The sequence below is a fragment of the Telopea speciosissima genome, chromosome 3 (genome assembly GCF_018873765.1).
Source record: "Telopea speciosissima isolate NSW1024214 ecotype Mountain lineage chromosome 3, Tspe_v1, whole genome shotgun sequence".
NCBI lineage: Eukaryota > Viridiplantae > Streptophyta > Magnoliopsida > Proteales > Proteaceae > Telopea > Telopea speciosissima.
In genome coordinates, this window is record NC_057918.1 from 51,555,689 (window position 1) to 51,583,488 (window position 27,800).

Consider the following 27,800-nt stretch of genomic DNA (forward strand, 5'->3'; position numbering starts at 1 on the left):
GAAGGAGGAGGCTCTCCTATTTATAGGAAAGAGCGAGTTGGATCCTCCACATTGGAGGTTTGGCAGCTCCACCAAACCTCCTCATAGGGGAACAGATCTTTTCACAAAGTTTCATCACATTTTGATAAAGTTTAGGCATCCAAGTCACCCAACGGGTAAAATAGTCATTTTTTACCATGAGACTTCTAGGAGCAAAGTTGGGATGAATTATCACTGGTAGGGGATCAATTGGAGTGACAAATTCAATACTTACATAGGCGGTCAACCGGATTGGCCAGGTGGTTGACCAGCCTGAAGCTAGACGAAGTTTACCGAGAATGTTAATTTTGGGAATTTTATGGTAACTGAACAGCTGACTCTACCAAGCAATCGACCGGATGATCTTCACTTCAACAAAATCACACCAACGGTCTTTTTACAACTATATCATAAACAAGGGTTCGGCTAGCCCTACTAGATGATCAAGCGATCGATCAGCCATTCCTAGAAAAGAGCCATTGGCATATTTTTAACTATTGTAACATTCTATTTGGTTGACGGATTTGATCATTCCCCCACCCCACCCACCCTATCCCCACTTTTCCCGGTGTTGTAATTAATGATAACATGTGTAGAAGTTCTTATCTTGTTTGGATTCTTTACCTATTTTACACCATCCTATTCTAGTTTGCGCAGGGATTGGTAATTCATCCTTGAACAGATCAGGTTGGGTGTATACCGTTTTGTTGGAAGAACAATTAACTTTGATGGGGGAAGGTTACCTGAACACTAACGATTTTTTGGAGTCAGAGCTTACTAGTATATCCAAGGGACTCAATCACTCTTTCACTTCAGGGATCCATATCAAGGAAGGTTGGTGTTGTAGCAAGGATATTCTTAATATTATCCTCCCCCTTTAATGACAGTTGAAGTTGTATTTCATTCCATAAGATGTGAATCGGTTACATTGTTTGTATAAGAAAAGAGAAGAACCAAATTAGGGTTAGTATTCCACATGTGATAATAGAAGTAGTTTCCATATCACAAGTGGAATACAAAGGGAAGATATCTATACACATTAGGAAACCCAATATAGCGAATTCCAAAAACGGGAAGTGCTACATTGGTCAATACCCTTCAAAGACAAGTTGGCCATGGAAGTTGGTCCTTCTTTTGTTAACAACAGTGAACTCAATATCGGACATCCCTATAAACTTAACTCGAGATGATAATATTTTGAACTTTTTTTTTTTGACAAGAATAAATATTTTGAACGTTACAACTTATATGGCAGGATATGCCCTAGAAAATAGGGACGGTTTTGTAACTAATGACAATGTTGTACAAAATTTATCTTAATATATTACTTCTTCCATAAAAAAAGAGGAATTTGTGTAGTGCTTCACAAGACTAAACATCTTAGTCATGGGTTTCAAAGGTTTTATGAATTATTTTACTTGCACTTGATCTTGCAAATTTGCCTTTGCAGGCTTGAATTGTTTTCTCTTCAGTGTAATAGCAAGTTGTTAATCACAATTGATGATTTGTAAAATTGACTACTACCCGAGAAAAGTAATTATGAGGGTTTGATCACTACCATTGAAAATTGATCTTAAAATAGTGGAAAGTCCAATAGTGAGCCAATGGTGAGAGTAACCCTTGATAGTGGATGCCTCCCCCTTACTATCATTTGTCTTGTGATTCATTTGCACCCTTTGATTTCATCCATTAGGTTGGTTTTTAAAGTGGTCATTTTATTCTGCATTGCCAATTCATTCCCTATTGAGTTGCCATCGATATAACATCCTCTTCGGTTGGAGTTGAGATACTCTCGTCCAACTTATGTACCTGACAAATCTGATCTAGTTATGTCACTGAAACTTAGTGCAGTTGATCAAGTGCTTCTGACTTGGAGCTGGCTTCTTTTATACTAGTAAAGTAGAAAATGAGCAGGGAAATGAATGGGAACACAACTGTTGTCCCAATTCTTGTAATTTTACAATGCATAAGCAAGAAGAGCATACAACACTCATTGTAATTTCCTGGAGCTGCAGAAGCAGTGAGTACACGTGAAATGTTCTTCACGTATTTGGTCAAGTTAACTGGCTGAACCATAATTTCTAGAGCTGAAGCAGCAACAATTTTGAACCATAGGTAATAGATTTGCAAGATATTGCTGTAAGAATCATAGCTAAAATGATCCTCATAAGGAAAGACACGTACCTCCAAACAACCCCGCTACTAAACTGCATACATCCTTTTATGCTCGTTGTTCAGCAGCTCAGACTCAGAAACCATAGCAGACATAGATAATGAGCGTGACCTGCTTCCTGATGCTCTCCTTATATTCCTCATGTTTGATTCCTCAATCCTGTTAATGACAACACAGTAGCACATGGAACCAACAGTAGTCAGCATTATCACACCACCAACCAATGTGGTGTACACAGCGAGCCACTGTGCATGCTGACCCACAACGATAAATGAGAGAGAAATGAAGGCTGCTGATATGAAGAGGCAAGCCAGCCACATGATCTTGTTAATCACAAACATGAGCTGCTGCTTTGCTTTCTGCTCAATTACAACTACAGAAGTCTGGACCACAACAACAGCCAAGGAGATGAACAAGGCCATGGCATCACAAACAAAGAAGATAAGGAATGCTGCCTTATTTGCAATATTTGCTTGCCCAAGAGAGAGGCCACTTTCCTCCGTCTGAAGATACTGTCCAGGAATATTGAAGATGGCTGCAAAAGCAACCGTTGCAATTAGAATGGCAACAACAGTAGCAGAGTTTATTGCATTATTAAGGCCGCTTGAGTGAATCTTCTTCAGATTTTTTTGAATCTTCTGAACCTGAGCCCTAGTCTGACGGGTCTGTTGGAGTTGGGAATGTACATCGTGTTTTATGTCACTAACAGTCTGCTTCAATTGTTTTGCTGGATTTGGAGGGTTTACATGGTCCTTTGCTCTGATAGCCCCTGCTTCTTTTAGAACTGAGGCAATGTCCATATTGTCACATTTCTCTGCAATATCTAGGGGGCTTTCTCCAGCCTTGTTGATTCCACTGACATTGATACCCTCAACTGATAATAAACAGCATATTATCTGCAAAATACGCAGATTTTAGTACAGAATGTATTCACATAGGAGTTGCAAAATCTGAGAAAGTCCAGACAGAGCTATTGTAAATAACAAGAACTCCATCGGGAAATCCTCCACTTCAGTGAAGACAATCACTAATACAGAAAGCTAATAAGTTATAAGTCAATAATTCAATTCCAGAATCTCAAGTCCATCCTCAGGTTCTGCTTTAAGAATTTGCTCCCTTTCAATGGCTACACCATTTCTCGCATAAGTTCATTAGATCCATACTATGACCTAAGCCGTGTAACAATGGAAGAAATCTACTTGCATTGAATGAATTCAAGGACCAAAATTTGATTACGGATAATCGCTGGAAGTCTTGGAAGTTTCACAGGTATGCTTACAGGATTGCTTTCACAGGGTAAAAAATAATGGATATTTTGTGAGATTTAGTATTTAAAAAAAATGAAAACTTTCAACATTCATGCATGGAACTGGCCAAAAATAAGGCTATCTAGAGACTTTGGATTCAGACTGATTCGGCTGCTCTTGCAATGGCAATTAGGCCTTCAAAGTTCCATGGTTCTTATTGGCTAGATGGTCTGTCTGCTTTCCAACCTTACATGAGGTCCATCACTTGGAAGATTTCTCATAATTATCACCAAGCTAATGTAGTCTCTGATCTCCTAGCTAAGGCGGCAATGGAAGATTTCTCACAATTATTGCCAAGCTAATGTTGTCACTGATCTCCTAGCTACGAAGGCAAAATCCTCATCTTCTTTTCTAATGGACCACCATCCTGATTTTGTGAGACATGAGGTCATGTGGGATTCTTTTGAAAATCCTGATTTTGTTTTGAGCAATTTTGTGTTTTCCTATGGAAGGTTATCTTTCTGATGATGATGCCGAAGATGAGAAGCCTATAATAGTGGGAGTTTTTGTACTTTTGTCTTGTCTGGATATCCATGATGTTAATCCTCTAATACTATTCGTCTCCTTTTTTTAATACATTTTCTGCTGACCTTACGGGAATAAATAAGGAATGTTAAATATGTGTATGCCTACACATTTCCTGAACTACAAAAACATCTATCCAAGACAAGAAATAAGTAAGTAGACCAAATTTGATTCGAATAATCTTCTTCTTCTTATCAAGCCGAATCAAAATATTGTCTGGATTATCATGTTACAATACCAGTCTCCATACTTCCTGACATACTGCTGGTATTCATAACAATTGATGGGTCCTATGCACGTTATGAAAATCCTATGACAATGTATGTAGATGTGGCCTGTAAATCTGCATATCGATCAGCCAATCCAAATGGCAGTTCCTTAGAATATCTAGTTGTTTTTTTAACCTTGGTTTCCTATGAATTAACAAGCAAGAATCATTGCCCTTTGGGGGTCATATACCTGACGAGTGCTACTTCTCATTTGAGTTCTATGTTTGTTTCTGGGACATTTCAGCATGTTGGGAGTGAGGTGAACCAGCCAGCAGACTATATTGCTTCTCTCTCTCTTCTGGAGATGAGGAATTGGTTATTTTTCCTAGTGCTTTCTCATCAGATTTGACAAATCTTGTTCAAAATTATGCAAATAATTGTATTTATCAAAGATTGTATATGTTCTTGTCTTTAATGAAATTTCAAAATTACCTATCAAAAAAAAAATTTAACATAACGTTATTAAATCAATAACATTTAATAACAACAACAACAACAACAATGGCATAAACACATTAATAACTAAATGGCCACCAAATATGTGGACCAATGACTGGGTTGACATTAGAGGATGCTATTCTAGACCAAGTATTTTAACTATGAGGGAACCAATACTACAATTTACATAAAGAAAGATAATGATCTCAAGACAGCATGGACTCCTTATTCATTTCCTATTTGTAATCCAGTATTTTTATTTTTTGGGTTGCTTCTTGGGTTCTAACTTCTAAGTGTGTAACCATCAAATTTTTTTAAATCCCTAATAGCAATCATTGAACTGTTATGCATTTTCACAATTTTTTTCAGAATTCAAATATTATGGTGAAATTTCCAAAATCCAAATGATTTAATAGTAGCAATGTCAAAATAATAAACCATGTTTATAGGAATTCCTGTTTAGGAGGAGTTTGCCCCCTTCTTCCCACTTCTTTGATGAGTTCACCACCCAATTTGATTTTCTGAACCAGTATCTGCATCATTCACCGAGTGGGAGAGATTTCAACCACGAACTACAATGTGCACTCTTCTGTACACATCAAACAGTAGCCCTCACGATGAACCCACTTTTCCCATCACCTTAGAATTTACAAAAGAGGTCAAGAAAGCAATGAGTAATCCTGGTCATGCTTCCTGACAAAAATTTTCACTTCTACTACTACATCTGTAATGACCTAACTAACCAAGGCAGCTAGGCCTACCTAAAAGTAGATCATGAGCTTCCATGTTAAAATTCGAAATTTCGACCGAAATGTTGAAAGTTTGATGGCATAGTTTGATTTCGACACTTGTCGGAACAAAATGGCATGTAAATTGAGGGTCTCCAATGTTTCAGTTTTTTCCACCAAATTAGATCATATTTCGCTGTCATTTCAGCCATTTCAGTGTCATACTTATTGCTATATCTGTGGTATCTTTCAGTTTCAACCAGAGTCAAAATCCCAATCAAAACCGAAATCTTGAAACTTGTAATCAAATAAGATGCCTGATAATCATAAAAACCATTTCCAAATCTGAAATTGAAACTCCTCTTTGTAGTTCTATTTAAGCCCCCTGAATACCATACCATTTGGAGTCTATTCAGGCAGCATTGACACTTCAACTACTCATCGAGGAATCAAGTTCCCTAGTGCACAACCGCCTCTGGGACTGACCATGCAGCTAACTATGATTATCATATATCACACCAAGTCTTTGAATGCATCCCAACTGCAAAAACAAATTGTGCTTAGCCTATGGCCTAGTAGCAAGGTTTTTTGGATGACACCCCAACAATTACCAACAGATGAAACATGTCTGATCCCTGGTTACCAATCTAGGTCCAGATTTAGTCCACAAGCAAGTTTATATGCTCATCAATTGCCTCAGGCACTTGTATGCCCCCACCTACAGTAGAGGTTTTCTTTAACCTCTGGCAATTGCATGTACACTGTCGACAGGATGCAGATCTTCAATCATAAGCTCCTACCCTAAGTCTAGTCCCAAGCCCATTAACAATGTGAATTATCAATTCCTAATCAGATCCCTCAATTTGAATTCTCAATAAGTTTGTGAAATTCTCAAGCATCTTCTTCTACAGTGCTTTTTTACTTTATTAAAATTCTAAACACTTTACAGTGACTCATGCTGATAACTGAGAGGAATGAAGCAAATAATAGTTCTTTCATACCAATTGAAGTATTATTACGGAACCCAGAATGAAGTCAGACAGAAAAATACTAGCAAAACCCCTCAGTTTATGGTGACCATCTGTATACTCTTCTCATTGGGCAGCTATTAGTAGGAAAACATCACCGATTAGTGAAGCCTACTCAAATCTCAAACAAATATCATTGAACTCCAGTAGCTCTGGTTGATCACATAATTCCATCTTGGAATACAATAGATGCTGTGGTTTCTGTTGTAGCACATGTAGGGAATTGAAGCAGCTTTTCCATCAGAGAAGCTATAGAGTGATTCTCAATGAATCAGGTGGCGGAGAATTGAACTGTTTCCTACCAGTGGAGCCTTTCCTTTATCCCTCTCTCCCAACTGATTCATAATTTGGCACCCTACAAATAATGATTCATAATTTGCTCAAATTTTCCCCGACTCACACTCAACATGAGCTTCCATAAATTATTTAGCGTCAAATTCAGCACAGATCATGTCTGGTTACTGAACCTTCCAAGAGGATCGTAGCAAGTTTATTTTAGCATATCTAAAGTTCTTTACAGAGACCTTGAAATGAGCTAGAACTTTGTTGCCATATAATCTTCTGGTTGCATTGACAGAAAAATCTCCATACTGATACCAATTGATCCAGGACCAACAAAAAGGCTGTGGTGATGTCCAAGAAACTCATTATAATTTCAATCATCACCAAAAAGCCAGGCACCATTACAAACACTCAGTGTCAGAAAATCTGTTAATTTATTCCCTCTTGTCCCGAAATTTCAGCAAAATGTTCTAGATTCACATAGAAATTAATCCACAAAATTAGATCAAAACAGAAAATATTGGGCCATCAAACAGAGAAACCAAACCAGCTGTACCGCAGAAACAGAAGAAAGGGGATAAAAGAAAAGGCTCATTGATATTATACAACTATCAAACTTAATGGAGAAGAGCTATCCACCTAGAAATAAGCCTTGGAAGAATAACCAAAGACGAAATCTGCAACTAGGGATTTCATCCTATTGAAAGTAGGGTATGGTTAATAACATCTAAAAAATGCCTAGATTCCTTCAGGTTTCTTGGCTGCAACACTGCAACACTGATAGAAAAGCAGAAAAATGTTTTCTCCACAGATCAAAGGTTGCAGCACAGACAAAATTTTCTGCACCTCTGCAAAAAATTCCACAGATAGAAAAGCAGAAAAATATAATCTCCACAGAACACAACCGAACAAAGGTTGCAGCACAGATAAAATTTTCTGCAAAGATACAACTAAGTACACACTCAGCAGCTATTGAGAGGTAGGTTTGAAAGGAAGACTAACATCTTCACTATTCAAAGAGTTCCCAACTGAGAAATAACAAAATCAACAACTATCCTATACATGGGAATAGACTCCTAATATGATAGTTCCTAAAACAGGATTTTTTTAATTAACCACACAGGCTTACAAAGGAAATCAGAAAAGACCTCAAACTAGTAGTTTTCCATCCTTCATTAACATGCCACTACAAAATTTCCTTCAAACTATGAATAACTAGTACAAAAATTAATTATCTAAATTCCTAATTGTGCCCTACATCTGCAAAAACAAGAGAACAGATAAGACACTAATCAAAACCTGAAGAGTACCCACTGTATCTTGAAATAATTACAATCTTCTGTTTACTTTTTGGATGAGTTGGCAAACCAAATCTGATTTTCTGAATAACAATCAGCATCCTATGGCTCTCCAACAAATGGCCGACCAGTTAAATATCCATATGGATGTATGAGCAGGAGATCATGAATAGAGTATGGAATCCAGCTAAAGAAGCTTTCAAATCAGAGCCACAATAAAAGTAAAATATAAAAAAGAGCAAAAATTCCTTTCCAATAATTAAGTAACCAAATGGAAGTTAAAGTAGCTTGTCCCACCTGAATGCGGCCCTTCCTTGTTGCAATATGCAATGCTGTGTTCCCCTTGTTATCTTCCAACATAATGACTGAAGGATCAGGTTTAAGCAATTCGAGCACAATGTCTACCTTAGTTCCCTTCACTGCCATGTGCAATGCAGTTTGGGCCTTCTTATCAATCCTAAAACCAGTACTTGGATCCTTGCATATTAGGGATTTCACAACTTCCAAATGTCCCATCCTAGCCGCAGAGTGGAGGGCTGTTTTACCATTGTTTCGGGCTATCTTAGCAAGATTTGAATCAGTCTCCAAAAGGAGATTGACAACATCAATATGGCCTTGAGTAGCAGCTGTGTGTAAAGCTGTACTGTTGGATGAATCAGTGGTCATGGCCAAGGGGGGGAATGCATTCAAAAGCTCCTTCAACACCTCTACAAAATCATTAAAAATAAGACATAAATAAAGATTCACTTTAAAATTTCTGATAAAGCATGGAAATAATTGCCAATGGAACAGGTTGGTACTATTTACAACTAGCATACAAGAGAGTGCAGCACACCGAGTGGAAAGGTTAACTAAGTTTCATTAATTTTAATGAGAAGACAAGTAACTTCGTCTGTGTCTTATGCTGCTCCCAAGCCCGGATGAAGGAGGAGTGTTGGTGCCTCAGGTCAGCAGCCAACATTGTAAAAACTTTAGCCAAACCCTTTTGCATTGATTCTAGAGGTATAAATTTTCAACCTTCTACTAGGGCGTTCCCTGGAAGCGACGTGCTGCACTATGACCCAGGTGTAGTGGAAAGAGAGCAAGGGTTAGCTAGGGTGTTCCGTGTAAGCGATGCACTGCTTCGGTGCTCGGATGAGTTAAGATTTATAGATGATTGATCCTAGTAATGAAGGAAGGGTTTACAGTATGAAGGAGAAGAAGAAGAAAGAAGAAGAGAGGAAGCAGAAGATAGTTGGAGAGAATCGTGGAATGTTAGGAGTAGCTTCTCCTAACATCCATTTACTTCATTAAACCATTCTTAGGAAATTACAAGGACCTCCCTACGGAGGTAAAAGAGAAACAGAAATAAAAGTTAAAAATACAACTCTAGTGACATATGACATAGACATGTACTAAAGTACCCCTAGTACATAAACTGTAACACTCCCCCTCAAGCTGGAGAATAAATGCCATACATTCCCAGCTTGGACAATAAGGTGTTAAATAGACCAGGAATGAGACCCTTGGTGAAGATATCTGCTACTTGATCACCTGTATTCATAAAGGGAGTACAAATGCACCCAGAATCCAGCTTCTCTTTGATGAAGTGTCGATCAACCTTAATATGTTTGGTTCGATCATGCTGAACCGGGGATTATGGGCAATGCTTATAGCAGCTTTGTTGTCGCAATAAAGTCTCATTGGCCCTTCAGTTTCAAAATTCAAGTCTTGAAGAAGCCTTTTTAGCCATATAAGCTCACACACTCCAGGAGCCATGGCCCTAAACTCAGCCTCTGCGCTGGATCTAGCTACAACTGGTTGTTTCTTGCTCCTCCAGGTAACTAGATTACCACCCACAAAAGTACAATACCTAGAAGTAGATCTCCTGTCAAAGACTGAACCAGCCCAATCAGCATCTGTGTAGCCTTCAATCTGCAAATGGTCATGCCTACCAAATAGAAGGCCTTTTCCTTGACAGGATTTCAAGTATCTAATAATGCGATACACCGCATCTAGATGTCCACACCTGGGAGCATGCATGAACTAACTCACCACTCCAACTGCATAAGAGATGTCTGATCGAGTCAAGGAGAGAGATTAGTTTCCCAACTAATCTTTGGTACTTGCTTGTATCTATAAGAGAAGAACCACATTCATCACCAAGCTTATAATTCGGATCAATGGGAGAAGTTGCTGGTCTGCACCCTATCATGCCTGTCTCTTTCAAAAGATCCAAGACAAATTTCCTTTAGCAAATGTTGATTCCTTTCCTTGATCTAGATACTTCAATACCCAAGAAGTATTTCAAGAGTCCAAGGTTTTTGATCTCAAACTGTCTAGCCAGATAAGACTTCAAGCTGTTTATCTCCGCAACATCATTCCCAGTTACAACAATGTCATCAACATAGACAATGAGAGCTGTAACTATACCATTACCTCTCTTGATAAACAAGGTGTGGTCAGCTTGACTCTGATAATACCCATTCTTCAGGATGGCTTGTCTAAATCTCTCAAACCAGACCTTAGGAGTCTACTTAAGGCCATAGAGAGCTTTCTTCAAGAGATACTTTCCTTTCAGCTGAGGGACACTGAAAACCAGGTGGAGGCTGCATGTACACTTCTTCTGCTAAATCTCCATGAAGAAATGCATCTTCACATCTAATTGGTACATTGGCCAATCTTTATTGGCAGCCACTAAAAGAAGAACCCTGATTGAGTTATGCTTGGCTACAGGGGCAAAAGTCTCCTGGTAGTCAATGCCATATACTTGACTATACCCTTTTGCAACCAACCTAGCTTGGTATCTTTCCACTGTACCATCGAATCTATACTTGATTGTATAAACCCATCTGCATCCAATTGGAGTTCTCCCCCGGGGAAGATCAACTAGTGTCCAAGTATTGTTCTTCTCCAGAGCCACCATTTCCTCAGACATTGCTTGCATCCATTTTGGATCGGATAAAGCCTCTGTGACATTTTTGGGAATGGAAGACTCAAGGGCTGTAGGAGAAATAGAGTCATAGGAAACAAACTGGGCTATGGGGTTAGTACAGGTTCTCTTCCCCTTTCTCATAGCAAAGGGAAGATCTAATTCAGGAGAAGAATTACCTGACTGAGGAGGATGAGACTGAGGATGTGGATCCAAAGAGGGGTTTCGGCAGGGTTGCTTATACCATGGTTGCTTTCCTTTTCCCTTCAACAAGCATTCACCTCTTGTGAATACAACATCTTCCTTAAATCTTATTCACTTGTATTCTTTTTTTTTCTGCTAGCATCACCACCACTACTAGTATCAATATCAACAACACCATCAGCATCAACATCATCAACAACATCCACTTCTTTGTACTTTCCAATATCAAATAGGAATGGGAAAGTGGAGGTAGGCAAGGGAGATAGAAAAGGAATGACATCAGCATCCTGTTCACTGCTAGTACTCTCCCCCTGAACAGGATGGTGAGGGGAAGAAAAGTAAGGAATAGACTCAAAGAAGGTGACATCTTTGGAGAGAAGTCGCCTTCGGGAAGGAGGATGGTAGCACTTATACCCTTTGGTTGAATCAGAGTAGCCCAAGAAGATACACTTGAGAGCTTGGTGAGGGCTGATTTGTTGACATGAACATAACAAACACAACTAAAGACTTTTGAAGGCAAGGAGAAAACTGAGGATTGAGGAGAAAGAAGAGCTAGGGGGATTTGGAGCCAAGAAGTGGAGTTGGCATCTGGTTAATAAGAAAGGCAGCGGTAAGAAGTGCATCAGACCAAAGAGTCTTAGGCACATGCATGCCAAAGAGAAGACCCCTGGTGATTTCCAGCAAATGGCGGTTTTTTCGCTCAGCCACCCCATTTTGCTGGGGTTGTCAACACAAGCCAGTTGCTGGATGATGCCACTATCAGTAAAGAACTGTTGGAACCCCCCATACATGTACTCACCCCCCTTATCAAACCTAACACTTTGGATTTGAGTACCAAACTGAGTATGGATAAATTGATAGAAATCCTTAAAAGCATCACAAACATCACTCTTTTGTTTCAACAAAACAATCCAAGTAGACCTAGAATAGTCATCCACAAATGAAACGAAATAACAAAATCCAAATAAAGAAGTAGTAGGAGAAGGCCCCCAAACATCAGTATGAACAAGAGAAAAAGGTACAGTAGATCTATTACCACGATAAGGATAAGATGTGCAACAATGTTTAGCAAAAACATAAGATTCACACTGAAAAACATAAGAGGAAGGAAAAGAAGTAAACAAATGGGGTAACTGTCTCCTCATAACAACAAAAGAGGGATCACCCAAACGTTGATGCCAAAACATTACAGACTCCAAAGTACTATGGTCACTCCGACCACAAACATAAGCTGCAGCAATTAATTGAGCAGGTAACTATGGTTCAAGAAGGTAGAGTCCTCCTTTTTCAGTCCCACTGCCAATAACCCTCTTTGTCTCCAAATCCTGAAAAACACAATAGGAAGGAAAGAAAGTGACACAACAATTTAAGGATTTGGTTAGGTGACTCACTGATAATAGGCTAGTAGCAAAATCAGGAACATGAAGGACAGACTCAAGGGAAATAGAGGGAGTAATTCGCACATTACCCTTACCAGAGACAGAAGAGAGGGAACCATCAACAACCCTTACCTTGTCCCGGCCAGAGCAAATGGAGTAGGAATCATAATACTATGACATACCAGTCATGTGATCAAAGGCTCCAGAGTCAATAATCCAGGTGGGTGCAATAGAAGGAGAAGACGAGACCTGCAGAGCTGAGGCAGAAGTAGCTGACCCTCCAGAGGTAAAACTAGTAGCTGACCCTCCAAGGTAAGACATCAGCCGGCGGAGGGTGGCAATGTCATCCTGTGAAAGGGAATCAGGGGCAGGCTAGGGTCTAGATGTCTCAGACTCAGATGTCACAGAGTGAGCCCTAGCTCCCCCTTGCTTGCCTCCACGGGCGCTAAAGGAACCACCACGCATACCAGGGGGCTGCCCATGAAGATCCCAATACCTATCCTTGGTGTGTCCAAGCTTGCCACAGTGATCACATTTGAACCTCTCACGGTGATCTCCACGAGTTGGCCCTTGGCCTCTTCCCCCACTTTTCCAGTCTCTGTGGGAACTAGAAACAAGAGCAGATCTCTCTGTTGATGGTGTAATATCCATAGTTGTTCTCCTAGTTTCCTCATTCTATAAGTAGTTGCACACGTCATCCAGAGATGGAAAGGGAGATCTCCCTAGGATTTGCAAGAGAAGAGGCTCATATTCTGGGCTAAGACCACCCAGCAAAATAAGGACTCTTTCCTTTTCACTGTTCCCATAGACCATTGCCTCATCCTCAGAATTGGACAGGTGGATATTGTTATAGTGATCATACTCCTCCCACAAGATGATAACAGTGTTGTAGTAATCAGATATGCTCCTATCACCCTGTTTCATATGGATGATTTTTTGAAGGATTTGATACACTTTAGTTGCATCACCAACTCTATCATAAATCTTGGAGGCACTGTCCCAGATATCTGTCGCAGTCTCCTTACTCATAAACCTTCTACCTATCTCAGGTTTCATGGAGAATATCAGCCATGTTATAACAGTGGAGTTCTCAGTCTCCCACTTGACATAGCCTGCATCAGTTGTAGCAGGAGCCTTGATAGACCCAGTAATGTATCCCAACTTCCCCCTACTGCGTAGGGACAACTTCAGAGAACGGGACCAATCCAAGTAGTTGGTATTGTCCAATTTCACAACAGATATTTGGGTGTTGGGATTGTCAAAGGGAGCCATAGTTGGGACACCACTGGCCGGAATTGGTCCACTGACCTCAGAATCAGACACCGTAAACATACTGCCAAACTACTCAGGAGAATGCAAAATAAAGCCTTGTATAAATGGGGAGACACCTCAACCCAACCACAACAAGGAGAACAGCAAGCAACAGGCAAGCCAAGAGCATACACTTGATGAAAAAAAAAAAAACACAAACTAAATGCTTCCACAAACCAAATAACAGCAGCACATATCATCCAAGGCCATAACACTAATCAAATCTGCCACTCACAGTAGTTAAGAACCACACAAGATAGCACAGCCTCAACAAGGTCTTCAACAGAAAAAAAAAAAAAAGGAAGAGAAAATACCCTGCTGGCAGTATCGTGGATGAGAGTAAAGCTCTTAAACCTGCTTCATGTACCAACCGAGACCTTAGGAGCCTTGAAGAGGACCTCAAGGCGACTCAAAAGGTCCCAGCCCCAAAGCAAACCAAGCTGCCAACAGGCAGAATTGAACAGAGAAGAGAAAACAACTGGCGGAAAAAACTGGGCAGCACCTGGGCAGCAATCTTTGGAGCAGCACTCCTCGAGCTGCTTCTCTCTTCAACCAACTGTTGGGAGGGGTTGAAAGGACACCCCTAGACGATCCAAATGCACCAAACCTCATCCCAAAAGGTTGAGAGATGAGGGAGAAACGGAAAAAAATGCAGAAGCTGGCGGTAACAACGGTGCAGCTGCTGGAGCTTCAACTCTTCTTCATCAGTATCTGCAGTCCCTCCATTCTATATTGAATCAAAGAATGGAACTCTAAAGAGATGTATTGCTTCACATTGTACAGCCCCTAGTGGAATCCTAAAGGGAAGAAGGGTTCCAAAGAGAGGTAAAAGAAACAAGGCTGACCCTAGCCGACTCTCAAACCAGAGGACCTTGAAGCTCTGATACCAAGTTAAGATTTATAGACGATTGATCCTAGTAATGAAGGAAGGGTTTACAGCATGAAGGAGAAGAAGAAGAAAGAAGAAGAGAGGAAGAAGAAGAGAGTTGGAGAGAATCGTGGAATGTTAGGAGTAGCTTCTCCTAACATTCATTTACTTCATTAAACCATTCTTAGGAAATTACAAGGACCTCCCTAGGAAGGTAAAAGAGAAACAGAAATAAAAGTTAAAAATACAACTCTAGTGACATATGACACAGACATGTACTAAAGTACCCCTAGTACATAAACTCGAAACAACGGTGAGAAGCTGGCAAGGATTCTCACATCATGGATGAGTACAGATGAAGAAGCTAGTCCAAAAGCGTAGGATTAGATTAGCATCATGGAATATACAAGAAGAATTAATCTAGATTGGAATTAATAGATGTAATGAGGAAAAGAAGAATTAACATAGATTGTATATAAGAAACTAGATGGAAGGGTAAAAAAGCTAAGGATTCATCAGTCACTACCTTGGTCCCCCATAGTGCTTACGCTAGTCACCACACCATCATACATATCTTTAATTATGTCCATGTATTTACATAGCTCTCTCTAAACCTTTCCATGAGTCTCCTAAGTATATAGCTTCCATTGTGGCTCTTCCTAGCAAAAAGCCAAATTAGTTCTCTGATATAGTAGTTTCCTTTCTCAGGTGGGCTTCAATAGCCTTCTCCCATACCTTCATCGTATGACTCATAAGTATTATGCCTCTATAGTTATTGTAGTCTTGAATATCCCCTTTATATGTAAATTGAAACCACACTGGTTCTCCTCCATTCATCTAGCATTTCTTTGGGCTTAGTATCTTGTTAAACAACTTGGTTACAAGGTTCGAGAACTCGCAGGCGAGATCTCGCCGAGTTTCTCGGTTTTTCAAAATCTCGAGTCGAGATCACATACGCATTCTAAAAGTGCATTTTCTCGGCGAGATCTCTCCAAGATTTCCGAGATCTCGGTTTGACATAGGAAAATGCCCATCTAGGTCCTTTACATGAGTGCCAGATCTCGAGATCTTGATGGAAATTCTTGGTATACAGACACCTATCTATGCCAGGAATCTATGCCAGGAACCAAGACAGACAAGACAGACACTTATTTATGCCTAATATCATTTGTATTTCATTTACTTAAGATATTATTCATAAATAAGAAAATACCCCCCATTTGAATCCAATAAAAATAGTTAAAAAATCAAATTTCAAAAGGAAAAAAAGTCAACCCCCAGTTCAAGAACAAAAACTGGATTTTCGGTGGTAGGTGCAATTTTCAACTTTCTAATGCTGGGGTTTTTCTCAAATCTAAAAATTCCATAAATCTTATTATGGTAAAACATTGCTAAAAACCAAAAGTGCGGTAAAATATTCATTTGTTTTGATGTCTAAAAAATTATTTTCATTCAGAGCGATTTTGACAGCCTTCGCGCACACCGAATTAAGTTTGACCGGTACATAACTCTTTCAATATAAATCAGATTTTAGCAATCTTGGACTTGTTGGAAAATTTTCAAAACAAAGCTTTCCAACAAGTCCAAGATTGCTAAAATTTGATTTATATTGAAAGAGTTATTACATCAAACTTATTTCGATGCGCATCTAATGTCAAAATCCAATTAGTAGAAAGTTTGAAAATTGCACCTACGCACGAAAATCCAGTTTTTGTTCTTAAACCTGGGGGTTGATTTTTTCCTTTTGGAATTTGATTTTTAACTATTTTTATTGGATTCAAATAGGGGGGTATTTGCTTATTTATGAATAATATCTTAAGTAAATGCAATATCATTTACTTAAATGATATTAGGCATAAATAAGTGTGTTTGTCCTATGTCCATCCTGGTTTCTAGCATAAGTAAGTGTCCATCTCCGCTTTCCTACTAATCGAAACTCTTATTTGGACTTAGTTTTTGCAAAATCTGATAGTGCCATTGTGTTTAAATGGCCTAAAATAGGTTGAATACCAAGTTTCAGACCCAAACTAGGTCTAAAACCCACCGAGATGAGGCTTCGAGTCGGGAAAAAAAAAGTGCAACTCGGCGAGATCTCGCCGAGATCTCAACTCGACTCGGTTTTTCAAGGGTCCGAGTTGGCACCGAGACCCGAGTTTTCGAACCTTGCTTGGTTAGCCAAGTTAGCCAGGTTAAACCACATAACCCTAGGCTCTTCCACACTTCTATTGGGACTCCTTCTGGGCCTGGTGCCTTGCCTACTTTCATCTTTCTTAAAGCTTCTTTTACGTAAGACATCCTAATTTTGCATATGTATCTATGACATGTGGTGTCTTGGTGGGTAATGCAGCCCTCAAGGGGACTATTACTCAAGAAGTCTCCATTTAGTAGGCTTTAGAAATACCATCTTCAGATTTAATACTTCTAACATGGTCGAAATCTCTACTTTTTTTTTCCCCTTACTTTAGCTATCTTATAGATAGCTTTTTCCCCTTCCTTTGTGTTCAAATTGTTATATAGATCCCCATAATTCCTCGCCCTTGCTTTCCCCACAATCTTCTTAGCTTCATTTCTAGCAAAAATATACCTTTTAAGATTCCCACGCTCTATAGTTCTTTGCCATCTCTTGAAACTACCTTTCTTAGTCTTTATGGCTTCTTGTACCTCTTCATCCCACCACCAAGTCTCCCTAGGGGCATGGTGTGTACCTTTTGATTCCCCAAGAACCTCCTTAGCAACTTTCTTAATACAAGCCACCATCTTGTTCCACATCGTATTAGTGTCGCCTTAAAAGTCCCACTTTCCTTGTTTGCCCAGTTAATCGGTAAATGAATTCAAGAAGTCTCCTTCTAAGCTCCACCACTTTATCTTAGGGCAAATAGGATTAAATTTTGGGTCCAAAGGGGGTGCTTCAAATTAGCATTTCAATTAGGTAGTTAGTATTAGTAGTGGGGCCATTAGCTATTAGTTAGAAAGTTATCTTGTTAAATAAAGTTTATTCTGGGCTTTTGTTTTCAATGTTTCATTTATAATGGGGCTCCAATTATAAGGCCCAAATTGGGACCCAAAATGACCATTTTAATTAGGGAGTTAGTATTAGTAGTGGCTGATGTGATCCCGGGTTCAATAACACTGACTAGGGTCGCTTGGGCCAACCAAAGTGATAACTTTTAAATAAAAAAGATCAGTGGCAATTCTGTAAATTCAAGTAACAATTTCGGACCCCTTTGATTTTGAAACAGAATTAGGACATGAGGGTAATTATATTTCAAATGGAAGGGTAAACTTGGAATCTCAATGAGGTGGTAAAAATCAGAAAGAAATTGAAAGCAGGTTGTTGGGTAAAACAATAGGACAGGGGGTTAACAGCAAATAATGGTTTTTGTCTTCTTTTTCCTTCCTATTAAACAGGAAAAGTCAGTGGAGAGAGATCCCTCTAACAGTTGAGATAAACTCTCTCAAATAGGTTCTAAACAGGCTAGGATTTTAGGAGAAGCTTCCTAACCCACATGGACCTTGAATCCACTCAACAATAATCCAGAAAAATATATAAATCTAAAGTTAAAAGTTTCTGGAAACAGGCCCGGCGGAGATTTTAGTTACAGGTATGGACTCTGGTTTGATTCACACTACAATCAACCTCCTAGAATCAGATTGCACAAGACAAGCCGTTCATAGAAGAACTAAAGCACAAATTTTCAGGTTGAAAGGATACTAAACAAGAGAGATCAAGTTCACTCTTGCTGAACTCAAACCCAAATCAAAACAGAATATTGCCAACCAATAACAGGGAACTAGTAATGGGAAATTAAAACACAGAAATAAGAAGAGAATAAAGAACAGTTAGGGAAAATAGAAGCGAGGATTAAGAGAGAGAGAATAACCTGAGAATCTGAACAGAGGAAGGAAAAAAGAGTAGGGCCACGTAAACCATAGTTGTCACGCCGTCTAGGCGACCCAAGGCATTGGAGAGGGTCCAAAAGCAAGGCGGCACCACTAGGCGCCCAATTCGACCGAGGCGCCTGGACACCTTGACAACTATGACATAAACACAGCAGCATTCATTCCATTCTCCAATCTCAATAATACAATGGTTACAAGAGTATTTAATGACTCAAAAAACCCATAATCCTAATCAAAATCTAAAACAGACTTTGACTCTATCTTGGACTCAAAACTGAAATAAAATTGGACTCAATCTCTACTTTCTAACAACAACTGTACCATTAAAGAACAATTGAAAAATAAAAATCCTAAACAGAACACTCTTATATAAACCGGTTGAACCGACGCCCAGGTTTGGAGCTGATACTTCTTGGGTCAGATTAGACCAGCCCCGTAACTGGATCAGGGGCCATTAGCTTTTAGTTAGGAAGTTATCTTGTTAGATAAAGTTTACCCTATTTGTGGGACTTAATTTGGAGAAGATGAGGTTAATTTTGAGTTAGCTTAGAATACTTCTAAAGAGTCCATGTATGGAAGGGGTTCTTTATCTGTTAAGAGGTTATTTTTGTTATTACTTAATTGTTTGAGTCAAGTAGGAAGCTTAGGTTAGACTTTTCTTTGATTTTATGTTTTCTGTTTTATAAATACATGTAAGAGGCTAGACCTCACCCACAATTTGGAATTATAGAATAGAGTTGTTTTGTTTTTTAAAACAAGGTGTATGCTCTCTCTCCTTCTCTCTCTCCTGTGATTTCTCTTTCCTTGCTTCTCCCACTTCTCGCCTTATTCTCTTCTTTCCCACCACAAGCAGATCCTCCATCATTGATCTACGTCAACTTGATATCAGAGCCAAACCTGGCTGTAGGTACAATGGAACCTACACTTTTGTTTGCTATCCGTCAATAACTTCAACTGGTGTAAGAGAACTTGCGAACAATTGAAGCGAATATCGAAGAATCTCAACAACAATGTGAAGAATGTAATAACCAATTATGCTTATCTCCAAGTTAGGGCCCTGCTTCTTGATAAAACTCTAAACAAATTCCTCTCTGATGAGCAGCAAACCTCAATTGGAGCCCCCCTCCATTGGGGAGATCACAATGGCTATCAAGTCTGGTAGGCTGAATAGGTCCTGGCCCTGATGGCTTTATTGTTGAATTCTTCCTCTCTTCTTGGGACATCTTAAAAGATGACCTCATCAAAGCCATCCAGAGCCTCTTCATTGACCCTATCCAAATCAAGCTAGTCAATCAAACTTTCATCTGCCTCATCCCCAAGGTTCAAGGTCCGGATTCCATTCTAGATTTTAGACCTATATCTCTCCTCTCTGCACTCTGATTTACAAATTCATTGCTAAAGTTCTTGCCAATAGACTGAAGCAAGCTATTGATAGCCTAGTTAGTGATTCTCAAACTGCCTTCATTTCTGGCCGAAGTATTAGTGACAAAATCTTATTGTGCACTGAATTGGTTAAGGGGTTTGATCGTGTTGGATTATATGGGTCAGAATACCGTGGGGGGTATTCTGGACTTTTTACAGTTTATTCATGTTTCTATTATGTGGGTTTTAGTCCCACATTACTTATAATTCTGTCCTCTATTTTCAATAATATAAATAAAGAGCTTGGGGTGATCATTAATCATCCAAGCATTCACTCCTAATTCTAATCTCTCATCATGGTATCAGAACAGGTTTGAATTAGGGAATTTCCTTCCATTCTCGATTTCCCCCCCTCCTCCCTTTCAATCTTGATCTCTTCTTCCAACCCCCCTCTTCTGTTTTGATCTTCTCTCTCCATCATTCTCCCACTAGGGCAGCACTGATGAGGTGATCGATAGATCCAGTTGCTGCCCCCCTTTTACCTCATCCTATGATACAGTTTTTTGATCGATAGGGACAAGCTCTTGCTGCCTGCGATATTTGCTTCTTCAGTTTTTTTTGGATTGCTTTCACTTCTTGCCAAGGGACCAATCTACCTCATTGAAAACTCAAGAACTGCGGCAGTATTTATTTCTTTGGCTCAGTTCCTATCTCCAACAAGATTGAAGACCTAGATCGATTTCTTTTCATCAAATCAGGGTTTTCTCCAAAACCCTGACAAATATCGATCTAGGAGTTTCAGGTTTCCATTGGGGCTGGTTATTGGAGGAGTACTTCAGTCCTATTAGAAGCATACTCGATCCAAGTTTCAGCTCTATCGGGTGTTTTTTTGTCAGCAATCGGCCCTCCATCGATTTCACCAAAATCAGGGTTTTTTTTAAAAATCCTAAAAAAGTCGATCTCAAGGATTTCTCTGTAAGATGCTGCTGGTTTTTTGAGACATCTCTCCCTATATTAAAAGAGGATTCTCCACCAAATTTCAGCCCTTACCTAGAAGCGATTCTTGGGTTTCTCATCACACCAACTTCTATGTGATCATGGGTGACTCAACTAATTATACTGCAATTTTTGTTGGTGATAGCCAGGGCAAATCAGAATTTCATACCTTGCCTACTAATCCAATCAAACTGGATGGTTCTAATTACTTGCTTTGGTCTTGGTCTGCTTCCTTTGCCATTGCTGGCCGAGGCCTTACTGGTCACACTAATGGCACCACTGTTATGCCAACTGAGACTGGTCATGCTCAAGAAAGATGGCTTACCAACAATGGTGTTCTCATGTCCTACCTGATTGGTTCTATGACTTCAGATCTGCAACATAATTTTCTTCTCCTTGATATAGTCTCTCAGATTTGGGCTGCTTGCAAGGAAAGGGCAACTTGGCAATGATGCCCAAGTATATGAACTCAGGCAGACGGTCCTCCACACTACTCAGGGAGAATTTTCAGTTTCCAAATACTATGCTACTCTACGCAGTCTGTGGCAACAATTGGACCACTTCTCTGATTTCCACCCTACTACAGTTGATGACATTGCTTCATATAAGAAGCATGTGGACAAGATCAGGGTGTATGATTTATTGGCTGGTTTAAATGTGGAGTATGACCAGATTCGTGTTCAAGTATTGGGCCATAAGCCTTTTCCCACACTTGAACAATCCTATGCCTTAGTGTCCTCTGAGGAAAACCGTAGGGCAGCTATGCTGCACCCACCTATTACTGACAGATCAGCCCTCAATGTTGCTGCCCCGGCTACTCTTGCACCTGTTGGCACTACTTCTCTTAGTGATTCTACTACAAGGACTGTTGTTTGTGAGCACTGTCACAAACCCTACCACACCAAATAGAAGTGCTGGAAATTTCATGGGAAACCAGCTGACTTCGAAGCAAAAAGGGCTGCCAAGACAAAGACAAAGCCAAAGAACAAGGCTCATCACACTGAGACTGTTACTACTGCCCCTGCTATTGATATTGGTCTATCCCAGGATGATCTATAGGCATTCCTACGTGTGCTAAGGACTTCCACTGCTGCTGCCTCTACTACATCTACTGATACTGCCAACTCCGCTGCTCCTTCAGGTTCACACTTTGCCCGGTCAGGTATTCCATTTGGTGGTCACTGTGTTGTAGCTTCCCATCATTGGATCATAGATTCTGGAGCTACAAATCACATGACCGGTTCCTCTAGCCTATTCCATCGTTATTCTCCCACTTCTGGGAAAGACAAAGTCAAAGTAGTTAATGGTTCCCTTTCCTCCATATCTGGAAAAGGAATCATCAATTATACTTCTTCTCTTCCTTTGTCCTCTGTTTTACATATTCCTAATTTTACTACTAACCTTCTCTCTATTAGTAGTATTACTCGTGATCTTAATTGCAAATTAACTTTTTTTTTAGGATTTGGGATATGGGAAGACGATTGGATTGGGTAAAGTACATTGTGGATTGTACCCGGTCGTCCCTCTCAACTACCTTTACCTTCTCCGCTACCTCAGAACTCCTTGGTCTCTTCTGAACTTTACCAATGGCAGTCTAGATTAGGGCACCCTCCATCAGGAATTTTAGCACATTTATTTCCTAGTTTGGTCACCCCATGTACTAAGGATGACTTTTTTCGTGAGGCTTATGTTCTGGCCAAACAGACACGATCAACTTATTCTTTATCAAATAAAAGGAGTTCTTGTTTTCAATTGGTGCATTCTGATGTTTGGGGTCCTAGTCGTAAAACATCTCTTTCTGGTCACCGATGGTTTGATTCTTATATTGACTGTCACTCTAGGCACACATGGGTGTATCTTTTACACCCAAAAAATCAGGTTTTTGAGTGTTTCCGGCATTTTCATAAAATGGTCCAAACTCAATTCCAGGCTACTCTCAAAATATTGAGAAGTGATTATGGAACCGAGCATAAAGAATCTCAATTTCAAAACTATCTAGCTGACCATGGTATTATTCACCAGACCAGTTATGTTGATACCCTTGCACAGAATGGTGTGGCAGAAAGGAAAAACCGCCACTTGTTAGAGGTAGCCAGGGCTTTGATGTTTGCTAGACATGTTCCATCTTAGTATTGCAGAGATGCTCTCCTCACTGCTGCCTATCTCATCAATAGGCTACCTTCCTGGGTTTTTTATTCCCGTAGTCCAGCTGAAGTTTTACTGGGGAATTCCTCCTTTGTTGTTACTCCCAAGGTATTTGGTTGTGTGTGTTATGCTAGAGATACAAAATCTCCAGGCAAACTTGAACCTAGGGGGTTACGTTGTATTTTCTTGGGTTATTCTCCAACCCAGAAGGGTTACAATTGCTACCACCCCCCTTCCCGCCGTACTTTGGTCATATGGATGTTATTTTTCATGAGACTGTTTCCTATTATTCTTCACCATCTCTTCAGGGGGAGAATTCTAGTGAAGATGTGCTATCTTTTCAGGTTCCTCCTCTTGAGGTTCCTCCTTTTCTAACACCTACGGCTGCTGTCCAGCCACCTACAGCTACTGTCCAGCCCCTCCTTTGACTGCTGCCCAATCTCCCTTGGCTGCTGCCCAGCCTCCTCTGGTTGTTCCCCCCTCATCCGAAGGGAGTCCTTTACAGGGGGAGACCATGGGAAAGAGTGTTGCTGATGTTCCTATTCAGGGGAAGCTGACTCCTATCCAGAGAACATGGGAAAGATTGACAACTTCAATATGATCACCTATAAAAAGGGAAGCACCAAAAGGGGGGCAGCTTCAATCCACTGTAGCACCGATACCCATCCAGTTGCCAGCTCAAGATCCAGATTCTTCCTATCCTGGTACGCCATCTTCCTCCGACCTACCTATTGCTCATCGCAAAGGTACTAGGACTTGCACTTTGCATCCCATATCTCGTTCTATTATAGTTCTCTTTCTCCTTCTTTTCGTGCATTTGTATCTTCTCTTTCTTCTGTTTCCATGCCTAAAAATTGGCATGAAGCATCTACAGATGGAAAGTGGAAGGCAGCAATGTTGGAAGAAATGAGAGCACTACACAAAAATTATACGTGGGATCTTGTGGCTCTTCCTCCAGGGAAAAAACCAGTTGGATGTAAATGGGTCTTTATGGTTAAACAGAAGGCAGATGGGACAGTGGATCGTTATAAGGCACGACTAGTTGCAAAGGGGTTCATTCAAACTTATGGAGTTGACTATCGGGAGACCTTTGCACCAGTGGCGAAACTCAACATTGTAAGGGTGTTATTATCTTGTGTTGCAAATCTTGGGTGGGATCTTCAGCAATTGGATGTAAAGAATGCTTTCCTCCATGGGGAGCTTGAGGAAGAGGTATACATGGATGTTCCACCAGGTTTCTCTGATGACAGGACCAGGGGCAAGGTCTGTACATTGAAGCATGCTCTTTATAGTTTGAAGCAGTAACCTAGAGCCTGGTTTGGTAGGTTTCACAAGGCTATAATTTCAGCAGGATACAAGCAAAGCAATGTTGATCACACTTTGTTCATCAGATGAGTTGGTGACAAAGTAACTATTCTCATAGTCTATGTGGATGATATTGTGGTCACTAGTAATGATGGTGATGCTATCAAGAAATTGAAGCACTTCCTCGGCCGTGAGTTTGAAGTAAAGGATCTGGGGACTCTAAAATATTTTCTAAGGATAAAAATTGTTCGATCTTCAAAGGACATTTTTCTTTCTCAACGGAAATATATCCTAGATCTATTGTCTGAGACTGGGTTGCTAGGTTGTCATCCTTCAGATACTCCTATGGAAGCCTCTACAAGACTTAGGGAGAAAGAGGGTGAACCTGTCGACTTATCAGCGATTAGTGGGCAAACTAATCTATCTCTCTCACACACAACCTGATATAGCCATTGCTATCAGTTTGGTGAGTTAGTTTATGCATGATCCTTATTCCTCTCACGTGGAGGCAGTCCTTCGTATTTTGCGATATTTGAAGTCTGCTCCAGGAAAAGGAATTCTTCTATCTCCCAATGGTCATCTGAAGGTTGAAGCTTATACTGATGCCGATTAGGCTAGCTCTACTGACAGAAAATCAATTTCTGGCTATTGTTCTTTTGTGGGTGGAAACCTTGTCATGTGGCGTAGCAAGAAGCAGAATGTTGTGGCAAGGCCCAATGCTGAAGCAGAGTTCCGTGCAATGGCACAAGGAATCTGTGAACTTTTGTGACTTAGAGGATTGTTGTAGGATATTGGTATTGTTATCCATCTTCCCATGATGCTTTATTGTGATAATAAAGCAGCCATTAGCATTGCTCATAACCCTGTTCAGCATGATCGTACTAAGCATGTTGAGGTTGACCGACATTTCATCAAGGAGAAGCTCGAAGCCGGACTCATCTATATTCCCTTTGTGAAGTCTGCTAATCAGTTAGCCGATGTGTTCACCAAGGGGCTATGTGGCAAAGTGTTTCTTTCTATCTTAGTCAAGTTGGGCATGCACGACATATATGCTCCAACTTGAGGGGGAGTGTTGGATTATATGGGCCAAAATACCGTGGGGGGTATTCTGGACTTTTTACTGTTTTATTCATGTTTCTATTATGTGGGTTTTAGTCCCACATTGCTTAATTATAATTCGATCCTCTATTTGCAATAATATAAATAAAGAGCTTGGGGTGATCAGTAATCATCCAAGCATTCAGTCCTAATTCTAATCTCTCATCAGATCGAAAAATAACCCTCCGATTGATGCAAGTGCACTCCCATGGATCAACCCAAACCCGTTTGAGAATCCAGATCAAGATGAACCGAGTCCCAATCTTGTTCTGGTTCAGTAGGATATTTAAGATTTTATTTTACTTAGGAAAGATATGTAATCTTTTATTTTGGGGTAGCTATTACACATGTAGGGCAATTTCCAATTTGAGTTTTATTGAATTTCTATTTTTGTTAGTCTAAATTTTAGGAAGTAATTAGGAGATAGATTTTAATTCTATTGCTATTTTAGACTTCAATTAGGAAACTCTTAATTTCTTTTTATATATATGCTTGTAACCCAATTCGTTGGGCAGATTGATAGAATGAAGTGAAGTTTGGGTTTGTGTGGTCTGCCTGTGTGGCCTGGTTTGTGTGATTCCTCCCCCCCCCCTCTTCTTCTTGTGCGATCTCTTCCCTCACAAGCCTTTCTTCCTAAGGCTTTAGGCCTAAGCTTCCCTATCTTAGGGGATTCAAACCCCAAGTGGTTGCTCCGTGAGTCCTCCTTTGCTGTGAGATTCGAGTCTTTGAAGAAACCTGCAACTGTAAAGTTCTCCAGCAAATAGGAAACTAAGAAAATAAAATAAGTGACTAGAAGAATAAATGTTTAAGTTAAGAAGCTTAGATTAATTAGACATCTATTTTATGTCTTTTTATGTTTTATAAAAACATGTAAGAGGCTAGACCTAACCCACGATTTGGAATTATGGCATAAAGTTGTTTGCTTTAGAAAAATGAGTTGTGTGTTCTCTCTGCCCCACTCGATTTCTTTCCTTTTTTTTTGATGAAGTGTAATCACACAAACCACACACCAATCCCAAAAGATAAAACTGACACAAACCACACACCAATCCCAAAAGATAAAACCGACTTTTACGACCGTGTGTGCATGTGGTGTGTGTTGTGTATATCCACCATTCCACGGTCCTAAAAGTCGATTGTTCTTTCCTTGTTTATCTCCCTTCTCTCTTTTTTCCTCTTTTTTCCCACCATGATCTGATCTGCTAGCCAATCCATACAAATAAGTAGACTTACGCAGAAACTGCTAGCCAATCCATAATTTATAGCATAATAATGCAGTGTATAAGTAGTAAACTGAATTAGAGATTGCACGGAGGAGAGATTGTTGAAGATAAGGGATGAAAAGAAGGAACCATACCAATATGACCCTGCTTGGCTGCAACATGGAATGCATCATAACCATTCTTGGCTGGGAGAGAAGCCGTTTCAAGGTCTAAATGCTTCAATAGTTCCTTAACAACTAGGACATGGCCGTTCTCGGATGAGGTATACAAGGCTGTCTCCCCATCCAGATTTTGCCTTGATAGCAAATCATCCAAGCTGCTATTTTTACACTCCTGAAGAATTTCCTTGACCATATGTAAGTTCCCAGTTCGAGCAGCCAGATGGAACTCCGAGTCGCCCCTTTTTCCTGGAGATTCTCTGCTCTTCCTCCTGTCACGAAAGCTTTGCTGCTTCTCCATTGATATCCGTAAGCTCTTCTGCTTCTCCATGGCCCCACGGAAGCTCTTCTGTTTCTCCATGGCTACCCACAGTCACTCAGAAGACTCAGTTACGAATTCTCCTTTCTTGCTCTGCTGATGATCTTAATCCAGAGAACTTGGGTTTCAATACTCCGAGAAATTTGTGTTTTCAACCAAACCCAAAAATCATCACATCAAAATATCAAACCCCTGTTTCTTTGGAGCTGCCAACTGAAAAATTAGATCATCCACCTATTGAAAAGACCCCAAAAACCAACAATTTCATTCACAAAATCATATATAAGAAACCCAGTCTACTAATACTGACCCAAAATCTCTCTCTCTCTCAGTGACTCAGTGAATCTCTCTGTGAGAATCTGTCAGTAATGAAAAAGAGAATTAATGGAATTTAGTCTAATACCTGGCCAGATTTAAAGCCCAAAACATGCTCATGATACCCAGAAGCTGAGATTGAGAAAACCATAACAATCGAAAGAACCCGACTCGATTTTCAATCTAGAAACACAGCAATTCAGTTTCTTCAATAAGCATCCATTCATTTGCTCGACTAAA

General features: G+C 40.0%; 1 protein-coding gene across 1 annotated transcript; it reads right to left on the reverse strand.

Annotated features, from left to right (window-relative positions):
- Positions 1–1,843: 1,843 nt before the first annotated feature.
- On the reverse strand, positions 1,844–27,561 carry LOC122655895 (ankyrin repeat-containing protein At5g02620-like). The gene is made up of 4 exons (XM_043850274.1): positions 26,903–27,561; positions 8,364–8,773; positions 2,169–3,087; positions 1,844–2,134 (listed from the first exon to the last, which is right to left on the reverse strand). The coding sequence occupies exons 1-3, from the start codon at positions 27,285–27,287 to the stop codon at positions 2,221–2,223; spliced, it is 1,662 nt and encodes a 553-aa protein (XP_043706209.1). The 5' UTR covers positions 27,288–27,561; the 3' UTR covers positions 1,844–2,134; positions 2,169–2,220.
- Between the last annotated feature and the right edge of the window lie 239 nt (positions 27,562–27,800).

What these genes read in the sequence shown, in the direction of transcription:
- LOC122655895 (XM_043850274.1), bottom strand. Translation starts at nt 27,287, where the DNA reads ATGGAGAAACAGAAGAGCTTCCGTGGGGCCATGGAGAAGCAGAAGAGC. An exon ending in AGCCAAGCAGGGTCATATTG is followed by an intron (nt 8,774 to 26,902) that starts GTATGGTTCCTT and finishes ATGATTTTGTAG; the next exon opens with AGGTGTTGAAGGAGCTTTTG. An exon ending in CAAGGAAGGGCCGCATTCAG is followed by an intron (nt 3,088 to 8,363) that starts GTGGGACAAGCT and finishes CGTATTTTGCAG; the next exon opens with ATAATATGCTGTTTATTATC.